This window comes from Lethenteron reissneri, chromosome 4 (assembly GCF_015708825.2).
Source record: "Lethenteron reissneri isolate LAM-NWPU_2019-01 chromosome 4, ASM1570882v1, whole genome shotgun sequence".
Taxonomy (NCBI): domain Eukaryota; kingdom Metazoa; phylum Chordata; class Hyperoartia; order Petromyzontiformes; family Petromyzontidae; genus Lethenteron; species Lethenteron reissneri.
In genome coordinates this window covers 6,442,845-6,462,856 of record NC_083782.1, presented here as the reverse complement: position 1 = coordinate 6,462,856, position 20,012 = coordinate 6,442,845, and the positions used below count along the sequence as shown (strand labels likewise).

General features: G+C 52.2%; 1 protein-coding gene across 1 annotated transcript in view; it reads right to left on the bottom strand.

The window, feature by feature from the left end:
• Nucleotides 1-20,012, bottom strand: part of LOC133350711 (uncharacterized) — a 42,933-nt gene that overhangs the window by 6,941 nt on the left and 15,980 nt on the right. Inside the window, exons 4-8 of the mRNA XM_061565370.1 lie at nucleotides 15,410-15,501; nucleotides 12,200-12,426; nucleotides 7,652-7,793; nucleotides 5,907-6,003; nucleotides 3,242-3,311 (exon numbers count right to left, since the gene is read on the bottom strand). Of these exons, the coding sequence (XP_061421354.1) occupies nucleotides 3,242-3,311; nucleotides 5,907-6,003; nucleotides 7,652-7,793; nucleotides 12,200-12,426; nucleotides 15,410-15,501 (628 nt within the window). The remainder of the gene's footprint in view (nucleotides 1-3,241; nucleotides 3,312-5,906; nucleotides 6,004-7,651; nucleotides 7,794-12,199; nucleotides 12,427-15,409; nucleotides 15,502-20,012) is intronic.

The window sequence follows — 20,012 nt, the reverse complement described above, 5'->3', positions numbered from 1 at the left end:
ACACATACATAGAGACACACAGACATACACATAAACACAAACACACATACACATGACCCGGCTTCGCCCGGGACTTGAATCCACGATGCCCCGCCGCCTTTGTCTCCCCAGTGACGATGTTCACACACGACAGCAGTTACGCTTTTGAGGCTGAGTGGACCTAGGGGAGGGCCAGGTCCATTTCAAATAATCGTCAGCGGTGGTGGGCGTGAGTTGGAATCGAACTGGGGTCGCTCAAGCAGCTTAATGACTGTTTGTACAAAGAACATATAAAGAATCGATTATAATAACCAGGCAAGAGTCCACATTATAGACTGCCAGTACACGCACTCAGCTTCATAAGCAGGCTAGAGTGTACATGATAGAGTGGCAGTACGCTCACCCAGCTTAATAAGCAGGCTACAGTGTACATGATAGACTGGCAGTACGCTCACCCAGCTTAATGAGTATTTGTACAGTGAACATTAAAGTAATCGATTGTTGGCGCGTTGGGTTTAAAAGTAATATTAATAGCACACATTGTGGTAGGGGTGTAGTGAAGAGTAGGAAAAACTTTGATGAATTTACCTCAGAGTGGCGTGGTGGGTGTCGAGGCCTAGTAGCGTGCAAAGCCTGCGGCCTCGCCTAAAATTGTCGGCTTGGAAGAGGCAGGGTACGGGTGGCGTTCCTCCCCCCCCCCCTAGCGCTCCAACAATACTGTGTAATGGCTATTATTTAATTAAATACGGAGCTTATGAAAGTGGCGAAGGCGTGGCTAGCCGTTGGCAGGGGCAACCGCCGTCCAATGAAACTGCAGCCCTTGGCGAAGGCGTGGCTAGCCGTTGCCAGGTCCAATGAAAGCGGCGAAGGCGTGGCTAGCCGTTGCCAGGGGCAACCGCCGTCCAATGAAAGTGCGTATGGGCCAAAGTCCACACACACACACACAGACAGACAGACATGAACGATTTTATATATATAGATACATTAATCATAAAAAAAAATTTTATTGTGACTAAAGTTATTGAAATATTTTTAAAATGTACGTTATTATTTTAAGTCGATTGTCTTTTTACAATCGCGTCTCCTCGCTGATTAAATGTTTGGAGATTACTGGGCGACGCTGCGAAAGGTAGGGGAGGGGGGTGGAGGGGGCCACGGTAGAAATGTTTACGATAAGATATTCATACTCAGGACGAGGATTTCAGCACAAATCTTACTACGTCACACCTCATCTCAATCATTTCAACGACCCGCTGTGGTCTCGCTAAGGGGCCCCCTAGTGGCATGTGTCTCTCCGTACTGCAAAATGTCAGCAGCGCCAACCTGCATGGACATTAGTTCACCAGTAGGGGGTGATGTTGCTCTGTAGCATCCCCCCCCACCACCCCGCCCAGTGAAGTAACTCGTTGAGTACTGCACTGTATATTTTTATTTTTCAAATTTGGCAGATTTTTTACCACGACGCCAGCACATGTGGCCTCCTCATTTTCGGTTACCGTCGTAAGATATCTTTAGCGTCCACAAGCAAATATTTATGGTTGTTACAAGTCGCTTCATTCACCAGGGCGGCCGCCGAATGTGAACCTCGAACCGCTAAGCCGCGTCACCGCCCCCCCCGAAGACAACGACACTCGTCGCGATATCAACTTTGTGAACGCATTTGACATTTTCATTGCGTCGTTTGCGATTTTGCCGAGATGAATACCGCGCCGTTCGCTCGACACTAAGCACCCACCCCCGTGTGCACAAATCATCGCAACATTACAAACCAGCAGTGCTTATGAGCGCAGAGAACTACGTTGTCAGTTACCCGACAAGCATTACAGGTAACTATACAAACCACGAAGATCACGGCGACAAATACTTTTGACAAAAAACCTTTTGAAAATCTCCCAGTGTAACGGTTAATAGCTGTATTTTTCAACGCACGATTTTTATAGCAATTTGCAAAAGCGGCCAAAGATACGATTACTGTGGGCCTTTTGTCGGGCTATAGATGGTGCCAGTTTAAAATGTTCGTTTTGCGCCACTGCCATGCATCCACCGTCTGCCTCGTCCAAACCCCTTGCAAACGAGAGACCGTTCCATCCCCAGGGATTATCCCCCGAGAAATATTTTAATCACACGAAAATGATCACGGCACCCACAGTGCGGGCAGTCCCCGCTTAGCACCCAGCCCACGCGTGCGCCGGGGTGTGGACGAGGTGTGGAGGAGGTGCGGGTGGAGGGGCAGAGGTGTGTGAGTGTGCGTGTGGCACAGCGTGTCTGGGCGTGTGTTGGGTAGGGTAGGGGAGGGGGGGCGTGCTCTGAGTCAAGTACCTCCGGCAAGTCTCGGTTGGTGCTTGTGTGAGTGGCCTGTATGTGTGTGGCATGTGTGTGTGTGTGTGGCCTGTGTGTGTGTGGCCTGTGTGTGTGTGACTTGTGTGTTACAGAGGAGTGGTTCGTTTAGCAGTTAGTGCGCTGCACTACGAACCCGGTGACCGGGATTCTTCAATTCCCGCTCACTGTCACCAACACCAGTGACGATTATATGAACTGGTCCTCCCCTAGACAGATTCAGCCTTAAATGAGTACCTGTGCGATATGTAAACATGGCCACTGGGGAGACAAAGGCGGTCGGGTGTAGTGCTGGCCGCCCACCTCCTCGTGTGCCGTTCCAGCCTTCATAGGCGCCCGTTAATAGCAATTGCCCCAACAGTCTGTTAAGGCTACACGTGGGATCTTTGTCTTGTAAGTGGAGTGTGTGTGCGATTTTGAAAGAGGGGGTGTGAGTCAATGCGTGTATGAGGGGGTGGACGGCAAGCATGTGTGGTTATGTGTGTGCTTCTATTTGTATGGGCGGGTATATATTAATGTGGGAGTGGGCAGTGTGTTATATAAGTCGGCCACGCACATTAATGTATGCAGAATGTGCGTATGTGAGCGGTGTCGCAGCAGTCAGCGGACTGCGCTACCAACCCGGCCCTACCCAAGTTCGATTCCAGCTCGCGGCCAACATCGGTGACGAATTTCTAAACAAGCCCTGGGCCCCCCGAAGTTCGACTCATCCTTAAATGCTTGCCCGGTGCTGGCGGGTAATCATCAGCACTGGGGAGACAAAGGCGGCCGGGCAGGAGTGGCGCTGGTCACGCACCACCGTGACTTTGTGCACCGCGTTGGAATAGCGCTTGCCCCAAACAGTCTACACGACTTGGGTGGGGGGGGGGGCGGCGAATTTTTGCCTTTGTGTGTGCGAGTAAAGTGGCGTGTTCCAGTCAAGTACCTTGAGCATATCTGGGTCGATGCCGCGGATGCGGGGGCTGGGCACCGGAGGGAACAGCCACTTGGCCATCCTGACATTCACGGAGAGGCAACGAAGTAGAGTCAGCGAGATGCACACGTGAGGGGGGGCGGGGGGGGGGGTGGGTCACGTGACAGGACAGGCAGTTTCCATTCGTCCCATTTGTGTCCCTCCACACACAAATAACAAAAATAGAAATGTAATATAAATAAATATTTGCGCGTTGTGTTTTTTTGCACATAACATCAGCTGCACGCAGCCTTCTGGAGGAGCGATTTTTTTAATATTTTGTCAGCAGTTAAATCAGGTGTAATGCAAGACAACTCCGGAGAGGGGGGGGGGGGGGGGGGCGGTTTCAGTGTCTCATCAGCAAGAGTCGGGGCTTGTTGACACCGATGCTGGTGAACGGCCCAGAGATGTCGACAGGAAAGGAAATGTGGCGTGAATGTACTTTGATGTAACTCAAGTTTTTTGTAACTGGTTTCTGAAACGTAATTTTCCCACGATTCATTTGTTTAAGTCATGCGTCACAGTTAACTTTTGTTGCTGGAAATCTATTTCAGGAAATATTTGATTATGATTGTGCACTGTTTCCAATTCATCACGTGACAGTTGCTTTTTTAAATCATTTATATTAAGTTCGCTTGCTTGCTTAGGACCGTGCAAATCTTTCGGTCGTTTTTTAACCCACCACTTCCCGTGATCCAATCGAGCTGACATTTTGCACACAGACTCGTAGTGCGTGACAATTAATTTTCGTGAAATTTTTTTTCCAAAATTTTCAACATTTTAGGAAAAAAATAATTAAAATATTTAATTACCAATTGCTTAATGGTGGCCATGCAATCATCTGACCCATAGGTGGCAGCCATCTCAAGCCAGAGGACGAGAGGACTCTAGCCGCCACGCATATAAAGGATTTAGAGTGAAAAACTTTGTTTTTACGGGTTATACTTGTTTCAGATTGATATTTGCTTCATTTGCCGTACCCGGTTTAAATTTGTATCACTTTTGACGACCAGATCACTCTTCACCTCCGGCAAAACGCGACTCCCATCCTGGTTCTCCTGAGCTCTCACCCTGGCTAAACAAAATAAAGTCAAAACTCGCTGCGGCTGTGGGTGCATTGCATAACGTTACGCCTTGCGGACGACAAGTACGCTATGGGAACGGCTTGCCAATCAGACTCTGCTCGTTAACGCTTTCCAACCAACAGTTCTGTCACTTCCAGTAGTCTTAGCCCGGTCGACGACAGCCTGTACAGTTCCAGCCGAGTCTCAGTCTGTGGACGTCTCACGGAATCGCTCCCTCAGTCTATGCGACTGGAGCTGTCGCACATTCAATCGGATTCTGCGTTGGTTGGTACATGTTGTTGTGAGGGGCGCGCAATTCCCCACCACCGCCACGATTTTATCAACTCAGCCAATCGGTGAAGTAAGACGAGCCACAGTGCTGCGATTGTGGCCAAGCAAACCACACTGTGGACCACACAGTAAGCCCATAGAGACTCACGGGAGACACGTAGAGATACAGATTGACACATAGAGATACATTAGAGAGACGAGCCACAGTGCTGCGATTGTGGCCAAGCAAACCACACTGTGGACCACACAGTTAACCCATAGAGACTCACGGGAGACACGTAGAGATACGTAGAGATACATTAAAGACACAAGTGACAGCGCCGCGATTGTGGTCACGCAACCCGAACCATCGACCGCACAGTAAGCCCATAGCGACTCACGGGAGACACGTAGAGATACGTAGAGATACATTAAAGACACAAGTGACAGCGCCGCGATTGTGGTCACGCAACCCGAACCATCGACCGCACAGTAACCCCACTGTGGTCTGTGCCCCTTCAACGGAGCAGGAGGAGGAGGAACAGCAGCACCACACGAACTCTCTCTCTGCTGAAGCCCTCTCGCCGTAGCAGCAGCAACAGCAGCAGGAATCTCGACATTGGCATTGAGCTACTGAATAATATTGCCATTCGCAAGAATAGAATAGTAAATATTTGCCAAGTACATCTATAGCCAATGGACATGTTTGGTCTTCCCCCCGAGCATCGCTGTCTCAAATTTGCGTTACTCAATTATTTACCTCGCTCTGTGTGCTCAATGAGACGCCTCCGTTTGTCTGTTTTGTCACAGTGGTGGCACTTTTGGCCGTGAGGTGGTGATTCTAGTTGTGGTGGTGGTGGAGACGATCATGGTGGTGGTGGCGATGTGATGGTGGTAGTGATATTAGTGGTCAGCTGTAACCTAGTAGTGGTGATTGCAGTCGAATATTTTCGACGCCGATCCCGTTCACAAAATGAACACTGGGGTTCATCTTCTTGGTTCTTTCGGTAAAGTCACGTAGAAGGGAAATAATAAAATAATAAAAATAAAACATAATTAAATAATTCTCACGACGTTTCGGCCACAACGCAAGCTCAGCTGAGGACGGCTGCTTGCGTTGTGGCCGAAACGTTGTGAGAATTATTAAATGTTTTATTTTTATTATTTTATTATTTCCCTTCTACGTGACTTTACCGAAAGAACCAAGAAGATGAATCCCTGCAGTCACGAAAGCTTTCAATCGAACACTGGGGTGTCGTGTGTGACGGCCGCGTCGCGAGCGGCCGCTGCGGTGCGCCGGTAACCGTGTGTGGCAGCGGAGAAGCAGCAGCAGCGTGGCGAGGAGGCAGCAGGAGACCAGCACCCCCAGCACCAGCAGCACCTGCAGCAGGTCCCAGCCCTCTGCGACCAGAGACAACACGGGCACTGTGGGTCAGACGCGAGCTATGGAGCGATCTGTAGCGCGACAGAGGCGTCATCTCGAGCACGCGCAGAGGCGATATGACCAAGTAAGCAGCCCGATAAGAAGTTTTTGGCATCCGAGCTCTTTGTGTCTGTTGACGGATGCTGGGAATTTTCCACGGCAAGGCAGGAGAAGCAATACGGAAGAAATACGGGGCAGGCGAATGTTTGTCTGTGTGATTTAGCAGAAACAGCGGTGGGGCGAGCGTGCAGGATGGGGGCGCGAGGGCTGATTTGCCCAGACAGGCATTGGGGTGGCGGCCTTCCTCGAGTCCAACGACCAAGGGGAAGAGAAGGCCAAAGAGCAGATGGTGGGAGACTGGTCAGGGCAGAACTGTGTGCCCCTCTGAGTCTATGAGTCTCTGCGTGAATCTATGGGTCTCAGAATCAAAATCTTTATTTATCCTGGAGAAATCTTATGAGCTATGAAGTTCTTTATCACAGATGTCCAGTCTCTGTGTGAGTCTATGGGTCTCTGTGTGAGTCTATGGGTCTCTGTGTGAGTCTATGGGTCTCTGTGTGAGTCTATGGGTCTCTGTGTGAGTCTATGGGTCTCTGTGTGAGTCTAGGGTCTCTGCGTGAGTCTATGGGTCTCTGTGTGAGTCTATGGGTCTCTGTGTGAGTCTATGAGTCTCTGTGTGAGTCTATGGGTCTCTGTGTGAGTCTATGGGTCTCGGTGTGAGTCTATGGGTCTCTGTGTGAGTCTATGGGAAGATCTTGGAGGGCGTTTTGAATCATCTGTGTGGCAGCTGCAGGACCTGGAAGACTGGAAAACGCATTGGCGATAGGTTTGGTAAAGCCACGCAGATAGAAAAATAAAAAAATTAGCCGAGTAGGCGGGTGATAGAAAAATATAATATATTTTTTATTTAAAAATAACAAATATTATTTCAAAATAAAAAAAATATTTTTTTATTTTTCTATCTGCGTGGCTTTACCAAAAGACCCAAAGAATATGAATTCCTGCAGTCGCGAAAGCTTTAAGTCAAGGTGTTAAGATGTTACAACACCAAACAAAATTATTATTCAAGGAATCCTGTCTGCATTAACCACACATACTTGTGGCGATCATGCAATAAGCAAAACATTCTCTGATAATACGTGCATTGTCTTTGAAATGATTGTTTGGTGTTTTAACATCTTAACACCTATTGTTATGCCGTGGCCGAACAAGTAGCATGCTTGCCGCTTATTTGCAGAAGTTTGCGGTTCCAGACCCCCGGCCGCCCTGGTTAATACTGCGGATGCGTTAACAGTGACTACAACTACGGCGTCTGCTTCACGCTCGAAGGTAAAGACCCTGCGACGTCGTTCGAAAAAGAGTAAGCCGTGCATTGCGGTGTTACGATCGAAAATATGAAAAATACGAGAGAGAAACGTTTACGCGCAAATGACTCAATCGGGGGAACGCCGCGGCAAAACCATTCGCCCGCCTACTCGGCGATGGCGGCGCCTTCCTTCGCGATCGCCGTGCGCTATGACGATGGCGTGAGTAGCGAGCGTAGTCGTGACGACGGCGGCGACGACCGGTGACAGGCGACGAACGGACGGAGCGGCGGGGGTGGTGGGATCGCGAGAGGAGACGTACTCGTGATCACCAGCAGCGATTCGCTCCACTCGCTCCAGATGCCCAAGTTGCGCGGCTTGCACCGCACCTGCACCTCCAGGGGACGTCCGGGCCGCGGGCGCAGCAGCGTGTGGTGCATGACACTCACGTGCTCTTCTCTCAGCTGCCACAGGTACGCACGGAGGGGGTGGGCACAAAGGCAAAGGTCGCTAATGTAGCCTTATAACGTTAGATTTGAAGCTTTCGTGACTGCAAGGATTCATATTCTTAGGTTTTTTTCGGTAAAGTCACGTAGGTAAAAAATTTACATTAGTAAAATAAAAATAAAATAAAAATCACGACGTTTCGGAGGCAACACTCTCACTTGATACAGCAATCGTGCTGTGACGGTTCCACCTGAAGACGGAAGCTTGTGTTGCCTCCGAAACGTCGTGATTTTTTATTTTATTTTTATTTTACTTTTATTAATGTTAATTTTTTACCTACGTGACTTTACCGAAAAAAATCTAAGAATATGAAGCCTTATAACGGACTAAATTTCGATTCAAAGCTTTCGTGACTGCAGGGATTCATCTTCTTGGTTCTTTCGGTAAAGTCATGTAGAAGGGAAATAATAAAATAATAAAAATAAAACATTATAAAATAATTCTCACGACGTTTCAGCCACAACGCAAGCAGCCGTCCTCAGGCTCATACAGACGCTGTCTTTCCGACAGACGGAAATAATAAAAAAGTAATAAAAAACATCATAAATTGTATTTTATTACGTTTTATTTTTATTATAAATTGTATTTTATTACGTTTTATTTTTATTATTTCATTATTTCCCTTCTACGTGACTTTACCGAAAAAACCAAGAAGATTATAACGGACTGTCGGGGCAAGTGCTGTTAGCTGTGAAGGCTGGCACGGCACACGACAGGGGCGGGTGGCCAGCACCGCGCGTGCGCCCGGCCACCCGTTGCTCCCCGGCGGAGATGTTTCCACATCGGACCGGGTACTCGTTTGAGGCCGAGTCGAGCTAGGTTGGTGGCCCCATGAGCGAGAATCGAACTCGGGCCGCCGGGTTCGTGGAGCGAGCGGCGCCACCGCTCCTCGACGCCAACCGGCACGCGCCTACAAACACGTCCGTTACCACCTCTTCACGACCCGAGCGTTTCCCCCGCCACTTGCTGGAGGCCCGTTGTGACGCGCATTCCGTAGCCACTGCTGCCCCCCCCCCCCCCCCCCGGTGCAGAGCGTTCCTTGTAAACTCGGCAGCGCCAACCTTAGCATTCCTACGGCCGTGCTAAACCATCAACATTGGGTCCAAAAACACGCGAGTGCGCTGCCCAACGTGAGAGCACATATCATCCATGTGACTCACGCGTGTGTGTGCCACAGCGCCAACACACTCCGGCACACCAAGACAAAGATCCCCCGTGTAGCCTTCAACAGATTGTTGGGGCAAGTGTTGTTAGCGAGGAGAGCCTACGACGGCCGGTGGCCAGCACCAGGCCCGACTGCTTTTGTCTCACACCAGCGGCGATGTTTGCACATCACACCAGGTACTCATTTGAGGCTGAGCTGACCTAGGGGAGGTCCAGGCCCGTTTCGGAAAAGTCACTGGTGTTGGCTGTGAGCGGGAATCAAACTCATGTTGCCGGGTTTGTAGCGCAGCGCGCTTACCGTTTCGCCACCGCACCCCACACACAGAGACACATACACACACAAAAACAAAGACACACACACAGAGACACACACACCGAGGCACACATGCAAGCATATTTTACGCTATTCCTGGTCACGCACGTGTGCACCCGCACACATATGCATGCGCACACGCACGCGCGCACACGGGGATGAGCACATCCAGAGAGAGGGCCGGTGCAACGAAGACCGACCGGATTGGTGAGTGTGTGTGCGCGCGTGTCACTCATTCCTCGCCAATAACACTTCACGTTGCTAAGCAACCCATCAACAAGCCGCCCAGACACGCGACACGTCTCACATACGCACTGACGCGCGCGCAAAACACAAACACATAAACACGCACACACAAACACATGCACTTGTAGAAAGACCCACGCACGTACACACTCCCACGCACACCAACACGCATGCACACACACACACATATAAATACAGGCGTGCACCCACACGCACACTCGTACACAAAAACAAGCACGCACGCACGCACACAAACATATGCACTGATAGACACATGCCTGCACACAAAGACAAAGATCCCCCTATAGTCTTAACACACTGTTGGGGCAAGCGCTGTTAGCATGGCACATGAGGGAGTCTGTGGACAGAACCACGCCCGACCGCCTTTGTCTCCCTCTTGGCGATGTTTACACACTGCACCAGGTACTCATTTGAGGCTGAGTCGACCTAGGGGAGGCGCCCAGGTCCAGTTCAGATAATTGTCATTGGTGTTGGCCGTGAGCGGGAGTCAAACTCGGGTCGCCGGGTTCGTAGCGCAGCGTGCCAACTGCAACACAAAGATCCCCCAAATAGCACGAACAGACTGTTGGAGGTGGTGGTGATGATGCAATGCAACGGGACGCACGGGGTTTTATGTTTTCATTTATTAAAACTTTACCAGGTAAGGCCCGCGAAGCTGTACAGCTCAGTAGGCTGGTGTTCGGGCGGAAAGGGGAGCAGCCCCATCATCGGAATTGTCAGCTAATGGGAGACGGTAAAAAGAAAATCAAACGATTTGATCAAATAATAATATCCTAAGGGGTCGATTATGATGGGGGTTTGTTTTCCAGTTGCAAACGTCGTACAATTGAGTGATAACCGTGGTTAATTGCGAGCACGCACACACGCACATGAAGAAATATACAAGCACACAAAAGACAAAGACCCACCCCCCTATAGCCTTGAACAGACTGTTGTGGCAAGTGCTGTTAGCGAGCACCTATGAAGGCCGGCACGGCACACGAGGGGGTGGGTGGCCAGCACCACGCCCGGCCGCCTTTGTCTCCCTCGTGGTGATATTTACACACCGCACCAGGTACTGAAGTCGACCTAGGGGAGGCCCAGAACCGGTTCGGATAATCGAACTCGGGTTGCCGAGTTCGTAGCTCGGCGGGCCAACACTGCTGCTCCCCCCACACACACACGGCCACACAACACAGACTGACACCACCCGCACCCACGCGCCACTTTTCGAGAGCGTCAAACTCCGCAAGAGCGGAATGGGGAAACGATGTTCGGAAATGAAATACAGCGGGGGGGGGGGGGGGGGGGTGGTCGTCGTTAAAACAAGGGTCACGGTGACCGAGTCAGCCACCGCTGTTTTAAATGAGCCAAAGGCCTCGGGAGGCATGGGCTCGTTCTCTGTCTCTCTGTGTCTCTCTCTCGATTCTAATTAAGCGGGAGAGCTGCGAATGAGGGGGGCCAAGGCACGTGCTCGCAAACGTCCTTCGACACAGTGAAACCCTCTCGTTTGTTTGAAATAAATTTTCCCGATTTGCCCGGGGTTTATTTTTTTCGAGGGTGGAGGGAGAGGGGGGAAGATGTCGTTGGAAGGTGCGTTCGGGAAGTCTTCATAATCGGAAACTTTTATTTTTTTCCCGGAGGAATCAGATGAGCCGTGGAGCTTTTTTTTCTCACAGATGTCCAGTCGGGCCAAGGAGGTCAGAGAGCGGCCTGAGGTGAGGAAACAAAAACTTTGTGGGGCAGCCAGGGTTGCGCTTCTGCTGGCCGTCTGGAACGTTCTCCCTTCCGATATTAGGAAGGCACTGGGAGCTATGCACTTTTAAATCATCGGAAAGATTGACAAACTCACTTGTTTAGAACTGCTTTTTGTGTTTCGTTTGTTGTTGTCCCCCGCACCCTCCGATTCGCGTGGTTGGCTACGTACGGCGTGGAAAAAGTTCACCGTACACGCACGCATGGTGGCGGCGACGTATGCCGAGCGGGGAACGCGTTTTCGGTTCAAACCAAGCGGCCGCCCTGGTTAATATCGCCGAGTGTGTCCATTCATTAACTGTAAAATCCGAGCCGCCTGCGTTTCGCGGTGGACGTCAAAAATCGTGTGACGTAATTCACAGGAGTGGGCCGTCGTGTGACACAGGCGTTGTCGTCCAATTATTCTTTTTTAAAATAATGGCAGACGAATGCTCACTTGCAGGCCTGTGCTGAGCCACCTTTGTGTCGCGCAGGGACAGCTGCCACTGGAGGTGCCCATCGAATGTTGGAGATGAGACGCAAGGCCTTGTTTGAGTTGTAAGAGTAATTTAAGCAAGCGACGTATACATTTAAGATCATTTTTGATTTGAAGCTTTCTTGACTGCAGGAATTCATACCATTTGGTTCTTTCGGTAGATAGAAAAAATAATAATTCAGATCATTACTATAATAGCGGGTGGTACCTCGAATTACTAGGGTTGGCTCAGTGCGGTGCGAGTGAAATTCAACACACGTACGTACACACGTGGTATTCATCGATTAAATAAACTTATTCTTTTGGGCACACTGGCGTGTCGCGTCGTATTTCGAAAAGGGCACTTCACCCTGCTCCGTCTCCGCAAAGGACACCTCCCGGCCGAAAGGGGTTAAATCGCGGGCCTTTACCGTCCAGTTGAGGGTGCCGTTGTCCCGTAGGCGGATCTGGTATTCGAGCGTTATCCACCCGCTGCGGATGTCCGGCTCCGGCGGTGGCTTCCAGCGCAGGCGCACCTCGCCACGCTCGTTCTCCGTGGCGTCCTCCCCCGCGTCGTCGCCCACCAGCTCCCACGTTAGGTTCCTGGGGGGATTGGTCTGGGCTGTGGAGCACAACGCACGCACGCACGCAGCGAGTACTCGTTAAAGGCCGAGTCGACCTCGGGGGAGGCAGGCCCCGGTTTGGTTGTTCGGTCGCTCGATGTTGTCCTTGAGCCGGGTTCGTGGCGCGGAGCGGCGACCGCAGCGCCGCCGCTCCCCCGCTCCCCACCACCCGGCCGCGCGTGTGCACGCGTACACACACAAACACGCTCGCGCTCGTGTCTGTGCGCGTGTACACACACACAAACACGCCCGCGCTCGTGTCTGTGCGCGTGTGCACGTGTGTACACACACAAACACGCTCGTGCCTGTGCGCGTGTACACGTGTACACACACACAAACACGCTCGTGCCTGTGCGCGTGTACACGTGTACGCACACACAAACACGCTCGTGCCTGTGCGCGTGTGCACGTGTACACACACACACAAACACGCCCGTGCTCGTGTCTGTGCGCGTGTGCACGTGTACACACACACAAACACGCTTGTGCCTGTGCGCGTGTGCACGTGTACACACACACAAACACGCTCGTGCCTGTGCGCGTGTGCACGTGTACACACACACACAAACACGCCCGCGCTCGTGTCTGTGCGCGTGTACACGTGTACGCACACACAAACACGCTCGTGCCTGTGCGCGTGTGCACGTGTACACACACACAAACACGCTCGTGCCTGTGCGCGTGTGCACGTGTACACACACACAAACACGCTCGTGCCTGTGCGCGTGTACACGTGTACGCACACACAAACACGCCCACGCTCGTGTCTGCGCGCGTGTGCACGTGTACGCACACACAAACACGCCCTCGCTCGTGTCTGTGCGCGTGTACGCGTGTACGCGTGTACGCGTGTACGCGTGTACGTGTGTACGCGTGTATGCGTGTACGCGTGTACGCGCGCGCGGCAGGATGCGGCGAACATGCCCCGCGCGCGCACGCGTGGTATTAACGGAGTGACGAACAACAACGACAACAAAAAATTGGAGGATCGTTATTAAAATTGAAATCACTCCAACTCGGCGCCTTGCGTCCCGTTAACAAACAAAACGTGGAAGTGAAGCGCGAGGCTTCATTAGGAGCCTCGCTCGCGACGCATCTCAAGTGGCCTCCCAGCGCTGCGCAACATGCGTCCTCCAATTAAACCAACTGGCTTTGATCTACGCAACAAACTAGGTCAATTTTACTACAGTGCACAAAGGTTAGAGGCGCAGCAGCGCTGCAATCGCACACGCTCGCTCACTCCGTCGCTGCTGACGGCAAAGTCCACCGCTCAAATGCGGAGTGGTGGACTCTTCTGGTCGGCCTTCGTTGCACCGTGGGCCTTCATCAGGTAAGAGGCCCACTGAGCTGCGTAGCTCTTTTTCGGAAGCGACCTGGCCACTACAAATGATAGCTCAACCAAGTGGCTTATCGCGTGGAAATTTATAGCAGCCAAATACTCTAAACGCACGTTGATTTTAAATGTGGAGGGAAAAATACACGCGACCGCGGGTAGAGAGAGATGCAAACTCCAAACATACACCGGGCGTCAGGGTCAGGATCGAAAACTCACGACCTCCTGTATGCGAGGTGAGGTAGCTAACATCTCACCATCACGGCGCCCAGCTGGACGTTGGAAGAGGTGGGAGTGCCCACGTTTAACCCCACCACACGCACGCTGCCATTCATCGAAGGGGCGGGGGCAGGGGGTAATAAGAAACTCATGCCCACTGTTTCAACTACCCTGCCGCAGGGAGGTGTTGGGAGTTGAATTGGCGACCTCTGGCTTGCAAGTCCAGGAGTGGCTGCCCATTACGATAATGCATTTTTTAAAATAAGGAATGCAACGATGAACTCTCGGGTAACTGGCAACGCAGAAACAAAGTAACAAACTTTCAACAATGCAACTTCAGCCCCGATGATGGTGCTTGGAAGGCCGAACGGAGTTCACAAAGAAGCGACGAACGAACGCCTCCTCGTATGTATGTCCTGTGCGTTGAACTTCTTTCGCACCGTACGTAGGCAACCGTGCGAATCCTCGTGACAGATGCGACGATGCGGCGACTGTGGTCACCACCCAGACCAGGACCATGGGGACATCTAAATAAAGATTCTAATTCTGATTCTGATTCACCAATAGGAAGGAGGAGGCATCATCACAGTGATGCGTCACTCCGCTACTCCCGATACAATCGAGGCCAATACACTCACACAGAGATCTATAGATGCACATACAGAGCCATACATTAACATAGAGACCCAAAGACTCACATAGAGACCCATAGACTTACACACAGAGTCGTACACTAACATAGAGACCCAAAAACTCACACAGAGACCGATAGACTCACACAAAGACCCAAAGACTCACATAGAGACCCATAGACTTACACAGAGACTCATAGACTCACACAGAGACCCATAGACTCACACAGAGACCTATAGACTCACACAAGAGACCCAAAGACTCACACAGAAATAATCGACTCACACAGAGACCCGTAAGGCACTTTCACTCTGCTGCTCCTGACGCTATCATCTCTCTTGCCTCTTGCTCTGCAATGTCTGCACTACGTTTTTTAGGATCGCTTGTGCTACGTCTACGACCGATGAACACCTCGTCAGTTGTGCAATAAACCTTGAGGACCCTGCTGCACTCGTTCTCCCGAAAGTCGACTTTTTTGTCCTTTTTGTTGCCACTGCTGCTACCGCTGCTGCTGCTGCTTCTGCTGCTGCCACTGCCGCTGCTGTAGCTCGCGCAGCACTACGGACCTCCCATGTAAAACAACTGGGCAAACGGCGAGCCGGGACCATCGTCGTCTGTGTAACAAAAATAAAAATAAACTCGAAACTATTCGGACTGTGTGTACAATTATAGCTGCTGCTGCTCGACATCAACATCTTGCCGCACGAAGGACGATGGCACGGATGGTCATCTGGCGGCGGTGAGCGTCTGTCGTAAATCACGAAACCGCGGAAACCACTGAATGCAGCCTCCGAGCGCTTCTAACGTCGGCCGCGAGCCTCAACAGAACCCACCGCTGCCGCCGCCGCCGCCATAGCGGCAGCTGCGGAACGAATCAAGCGCTCGTGCGGCTGACGAGATGGGCAGGAGGCGGCCAGCACCGGAACTGGGCCCAGCGCTGGGACCAACACTGGCCCGGCACCGGGACCAGTGCCAGGAGCGGCACCGGGACCGGCACCGGCAAACGACCAGCAGCAGATTGAGGCCGCCAAGTGGAGACGCAGAGAGTGGATCGCTCCGCGTTGTTCTGCGGTTTGGGGATGAACCATTGGAATAGCAGAGGAGAGCGAGCGAGCGAGCGAGCGAGCAGGTGTGGCGGCTTCGTGGACTTAATGAGCGAAAACAACCTCCATTTCTTTTGTCCCACGGGGCCTTCGAGATTCACAATAAACCAGACGACACAAATAACCAGAACCCACTCACGGATTAAAGCGCCCTGTATCTGATCACCTGCTCGGGGCGGGGGGGGGAGTTGGATTTGAAAGTACAAACACAACTATATCACCCGCTTCTCCCGTGGAGCCCGTTTAAAGACTGTTGGGGCAAGTCCTGTTCGGGAGGCCCATACGAGCACAACAGAGTTAGCGAGTGCCTATGAAGGCCCGCATGGCACACAGGGGGCGGCTGGTGTTGGGCAGCACCCACAAGCACATGCACGCACACACAAGGATTCAATGCATAGATGCATGCACACAGGTACCCACTCATGGATACACTGAATACAATGATCCCCAGTGTAGACTGCACAGGCTGTTGGGACAAGTGCTGTTAGCGAGCGCCTGTTAAGGCCGGCACGGCAGCGGGAGTGGATGGTGTGGCGAGAACCATGCCCCGTTGCATTTTTCTCCCCAATGCTGATGTTTGGCACACAGCAGCGTATACTCATTTAAGGCTGAGGCGACCTATAGGGAGGCCCAGGACCGGTTTCAGATCATTGCCACTGATGTTAGCCGTGGTCGGCAATAAGTGCTGTGTTCATGGCACAGCGCGCTAACCACTGCGCCACCGCTCCCTGCGGCGGCCTGCAAGGACACGCGCGCGCGTACAAGGACGCACACAGACGCACGCACCGACACACACAAACACACGCACACGCGGGCAGACTTTCTGTGACCTGTTGATTGATAACGCTGGGTGACAAGCGAAATAATCACTCGCAGATACTCCGGTCTCTGTCTTGCATTATGTTATCAACGCTCGCCTCTCAAATCACCCTCAAATCGGCTGTCTTGTTTTACAGCGCGCGCAAACGGCCGCACCGACACACACGGGTTAGGCAGCCCTCTCCCCGGGGCAACTTTACACGCCCGTCCTCTTGAACCCCCCCCCCACCCCCCCCCAATTCATTATCGTTACGCCACCCGCCACCACGCGCTGCGCACGCCCGCGGATCGGCGGTGTGGCCCTCGAGCTGCTTGAAAATCAGGGCTGTTGGCCTCGGCGAGACAGAGGGGCGCGCGGGCGGGCGTGATGGGTTTCGCACACGAGCAGCACAAACACATAAATCGTGGGACTCTGTCTGATTTATCGCCGCAACAGTTGGGGCGGCCGCTAGCCAGAGGCAGAGTCGGCGTGGTCCGTACCAATCCAAAAACGGGTAGGGAACACACAAGCCCGGGGTACGCACTACTTTCCAGACACGGCGAGGACATGTGATCCGCCGAGGGAACTGGTTCGGTTCCAACACTGAGCGCTTGCGAAAAAATAAGCTGCCGCTGTCTGGCGCGAGTAAAGGATCGGAAAAACGGCCGCTTGCTTCCGCAGTGGCCCTCCACGGTGTGCGGGAGGCCCTCATCCAGCAGTGGAGTGACGAAGAGGGCTGTGCGCGCAAATAGAGAGGGTTAAACACTGCCACCACCCGTGACAAAGTTGGCACAAACACAGGGGAAAATGTAAATGGACAGAGCAGAATTGACCGCCGAATGCACAACGGTATATATTTTTTTTCCACTCGGCAAAAACTCGAATTTTTCTGCTCGTTTTCATTGTCGCGCATCGTCTGTCCCGTGGGGCCGCCAGTGTTTAATATCTACACGGCCGACGGTCGCGAAAAACAGCGGAGCGGCAGCCGAGGAACGGAACGACGCGTCCGGGGAGGACGTCCTCCACCACCGTCGCCATCGCGGAGGAGGTGACGAGCGATGGGAGACCATCTCGCGTGCAGGAGGAGCTCGGCGAAATCGTTACTTCATGGAATCGTCGCGAAAGTGGTAGGCGGCGGTGGCCTTCATCCAGCGGCGGATTGATCAAAGCTGACGACGACGACGACGACGATCATTATATAGGTCCCACAAAATTGCGCGATCTGCAATGCATTCGTTTGGGCGACGCGTGACGCGCGCGTGCCCCGCAGGGAGTTATGTCACTTTTATGTAACCAGCGGACACTGGGCGCTATATCAACAACAAGAACTTGGCGAGAAGCCACAGCCGAGAACCGCTCTGTAAACACGGGGGGGCGGCGGGGGGAACGGACGGCGCATTCCGCGTACGACCGAGCAAAGCTTCTTCAACACAATTAATGCGCCCCCCCCCCCCCAATTAAGAACACGCGAGCGAGCGAGCGGCACCACGACGTGAATTTCGTAAAGAAAAAAAATTAACCCGTAAAAACAAAGTTTTTCACTATAAATCCCTAATATGCGTGGCATCGGTTTTATTTTATTATTCATTTCTGTTTTTCTTGAGTAAGAGTTTAATTTTTATCACATTGGTATTTTAAATTAAATAAATAAAAATCCCTAAAAAGTGGAAAATTTTGGGGAAAAAAATTCACGAAAATAAATTGTCACGCCACAACGAGTCTGTGTGCAAAATGTCAGCTCGATTGGATCACGGGAAGTGGGTTAAAAAACGACCGAAAGATTTGCACGGTCGTAAGCGCGCAAGCAAGCGCGCAAGTGAACTTAATATAAAGGATTTTAAAAAGAAGAGACGCGCCGCTCACCTCCCGCCCACCTACTGCCCCCGCCCGCCCACCACCAAGGGCCACCTCGTCATCATCATCGTCGTCATCGCGGATTGTGACGTCGTGTGGGAAAGAGGAGGTCACAGGTCACAGATAAAGAGACACGAGACGCGCACTCCTCCACCCACCTCCCCCCAAATACAAAGATTCCCCGTGTAGCCTCAACATACTTTTGGGGCAAGTGCTGTCAGCGAGCGGCACCTATGAAGGCCCGCAAGGTATACGAGGGGGGCGGGTGGCCAAACGCCACACCCGACCCCCTTTGTCTCCCCAGTGGCGGTGATTTTACACACCGCACCAGGTGCTCATTTGAGGCTGAGTCGACCTAGGGGAAGTCCAGGACCGGTTCAGATTATTGTCAGTGATGTTGGCCGTGAGCGGGAATCGAACTCAGCGGGTTCGCAGCGCAGCGCGCCAACCCGCTGCACTACCCCTCCACACCACACGCACAACCTCCACAACCCACCCCTCCCCTCTTCACGGGCTGAACCACGTGGGATGAGGCAGCCCAAACCCGTGACCCTGAACGGTCACAAACGCACAGAGATGCGTAGACACAGGCTCAGCAGTGTTCCCGATCAGAAGACCAATGTCATCACTGTCTCACTCACTCGCGTTATTTGCCTTGTGCCCCCCCCCCTCCCCCCATAACTATGAGGCAGGCGTCGTCAACAATAATGAACGATTTTCGGTGGCCACCCCCAGCCATGCCCACTAATGTCTCTATAATGTCCGACCGACAGCTGTAATCAATGGTGTTGAAGTGCAAGCACAGCAGTCATCAACAAGAAGCATTTCCATCAATGCCACCACCACCACCACCAATCACCACCACAATGAACATGAACAGCTCACCACCACGAACCACAAACATCAATACATCCCCACCATCACGGACATCAACACCTCCCACCATCACGGACATCAACACCTCCTGCCACCACCATCACCAACTACTAATATCAAGTTCATCTGACCCATCAGCGCCACAAATCGCAACCTCCAACAGTAACCATCAACCGCTCTCACCACCACCTTCTACCACCACCACCACCACCTCTTTCGGCCACAAACACTTAAACAGCGAGCCCACCTTCACCGCTAACATTGCAACCGGCTTGTAATGATCACAATATCAAAGGCAACGGGCTTATAGCATGGCTTTGTTGAAGGTAATAAAGCAATGGTGGTAAAATATTTGTCTGCTCAATATTTGCCTCAATGACACTCAGCTCCAGCCAAGGCTACCGACACACAGGCAAAGTTCCCCCATACAGGCTACACGGGCTGCCGGGGCAAGTGCCACGAGCAAGCGGCTTTGAAAGGCCGACGCGGCGCGCGAAAGGGCTGGTGTGTGGCTGGGAGAAAAGAACACCCACACCCGGCCGTCTTTGTCTCACCCTCCACTGTTAGCACCGGTTCACTTCGGTCAGTCGCCCACCAGCGATCAGTCACCTCCTGATCACTCTTCTATCGCTACTATTAATACCATGGCTACAGCTACCGTGAACTTCAATCACAAACTCGGTCTACTTCACTCAGTTTTGTCTCAACCTGATCACTGTGTTGAACCACCAAAACACTGCAGGTCTAACACACACACTCACCCACTCACTCACCACACTGCAAGTCTAACACACACACACACTC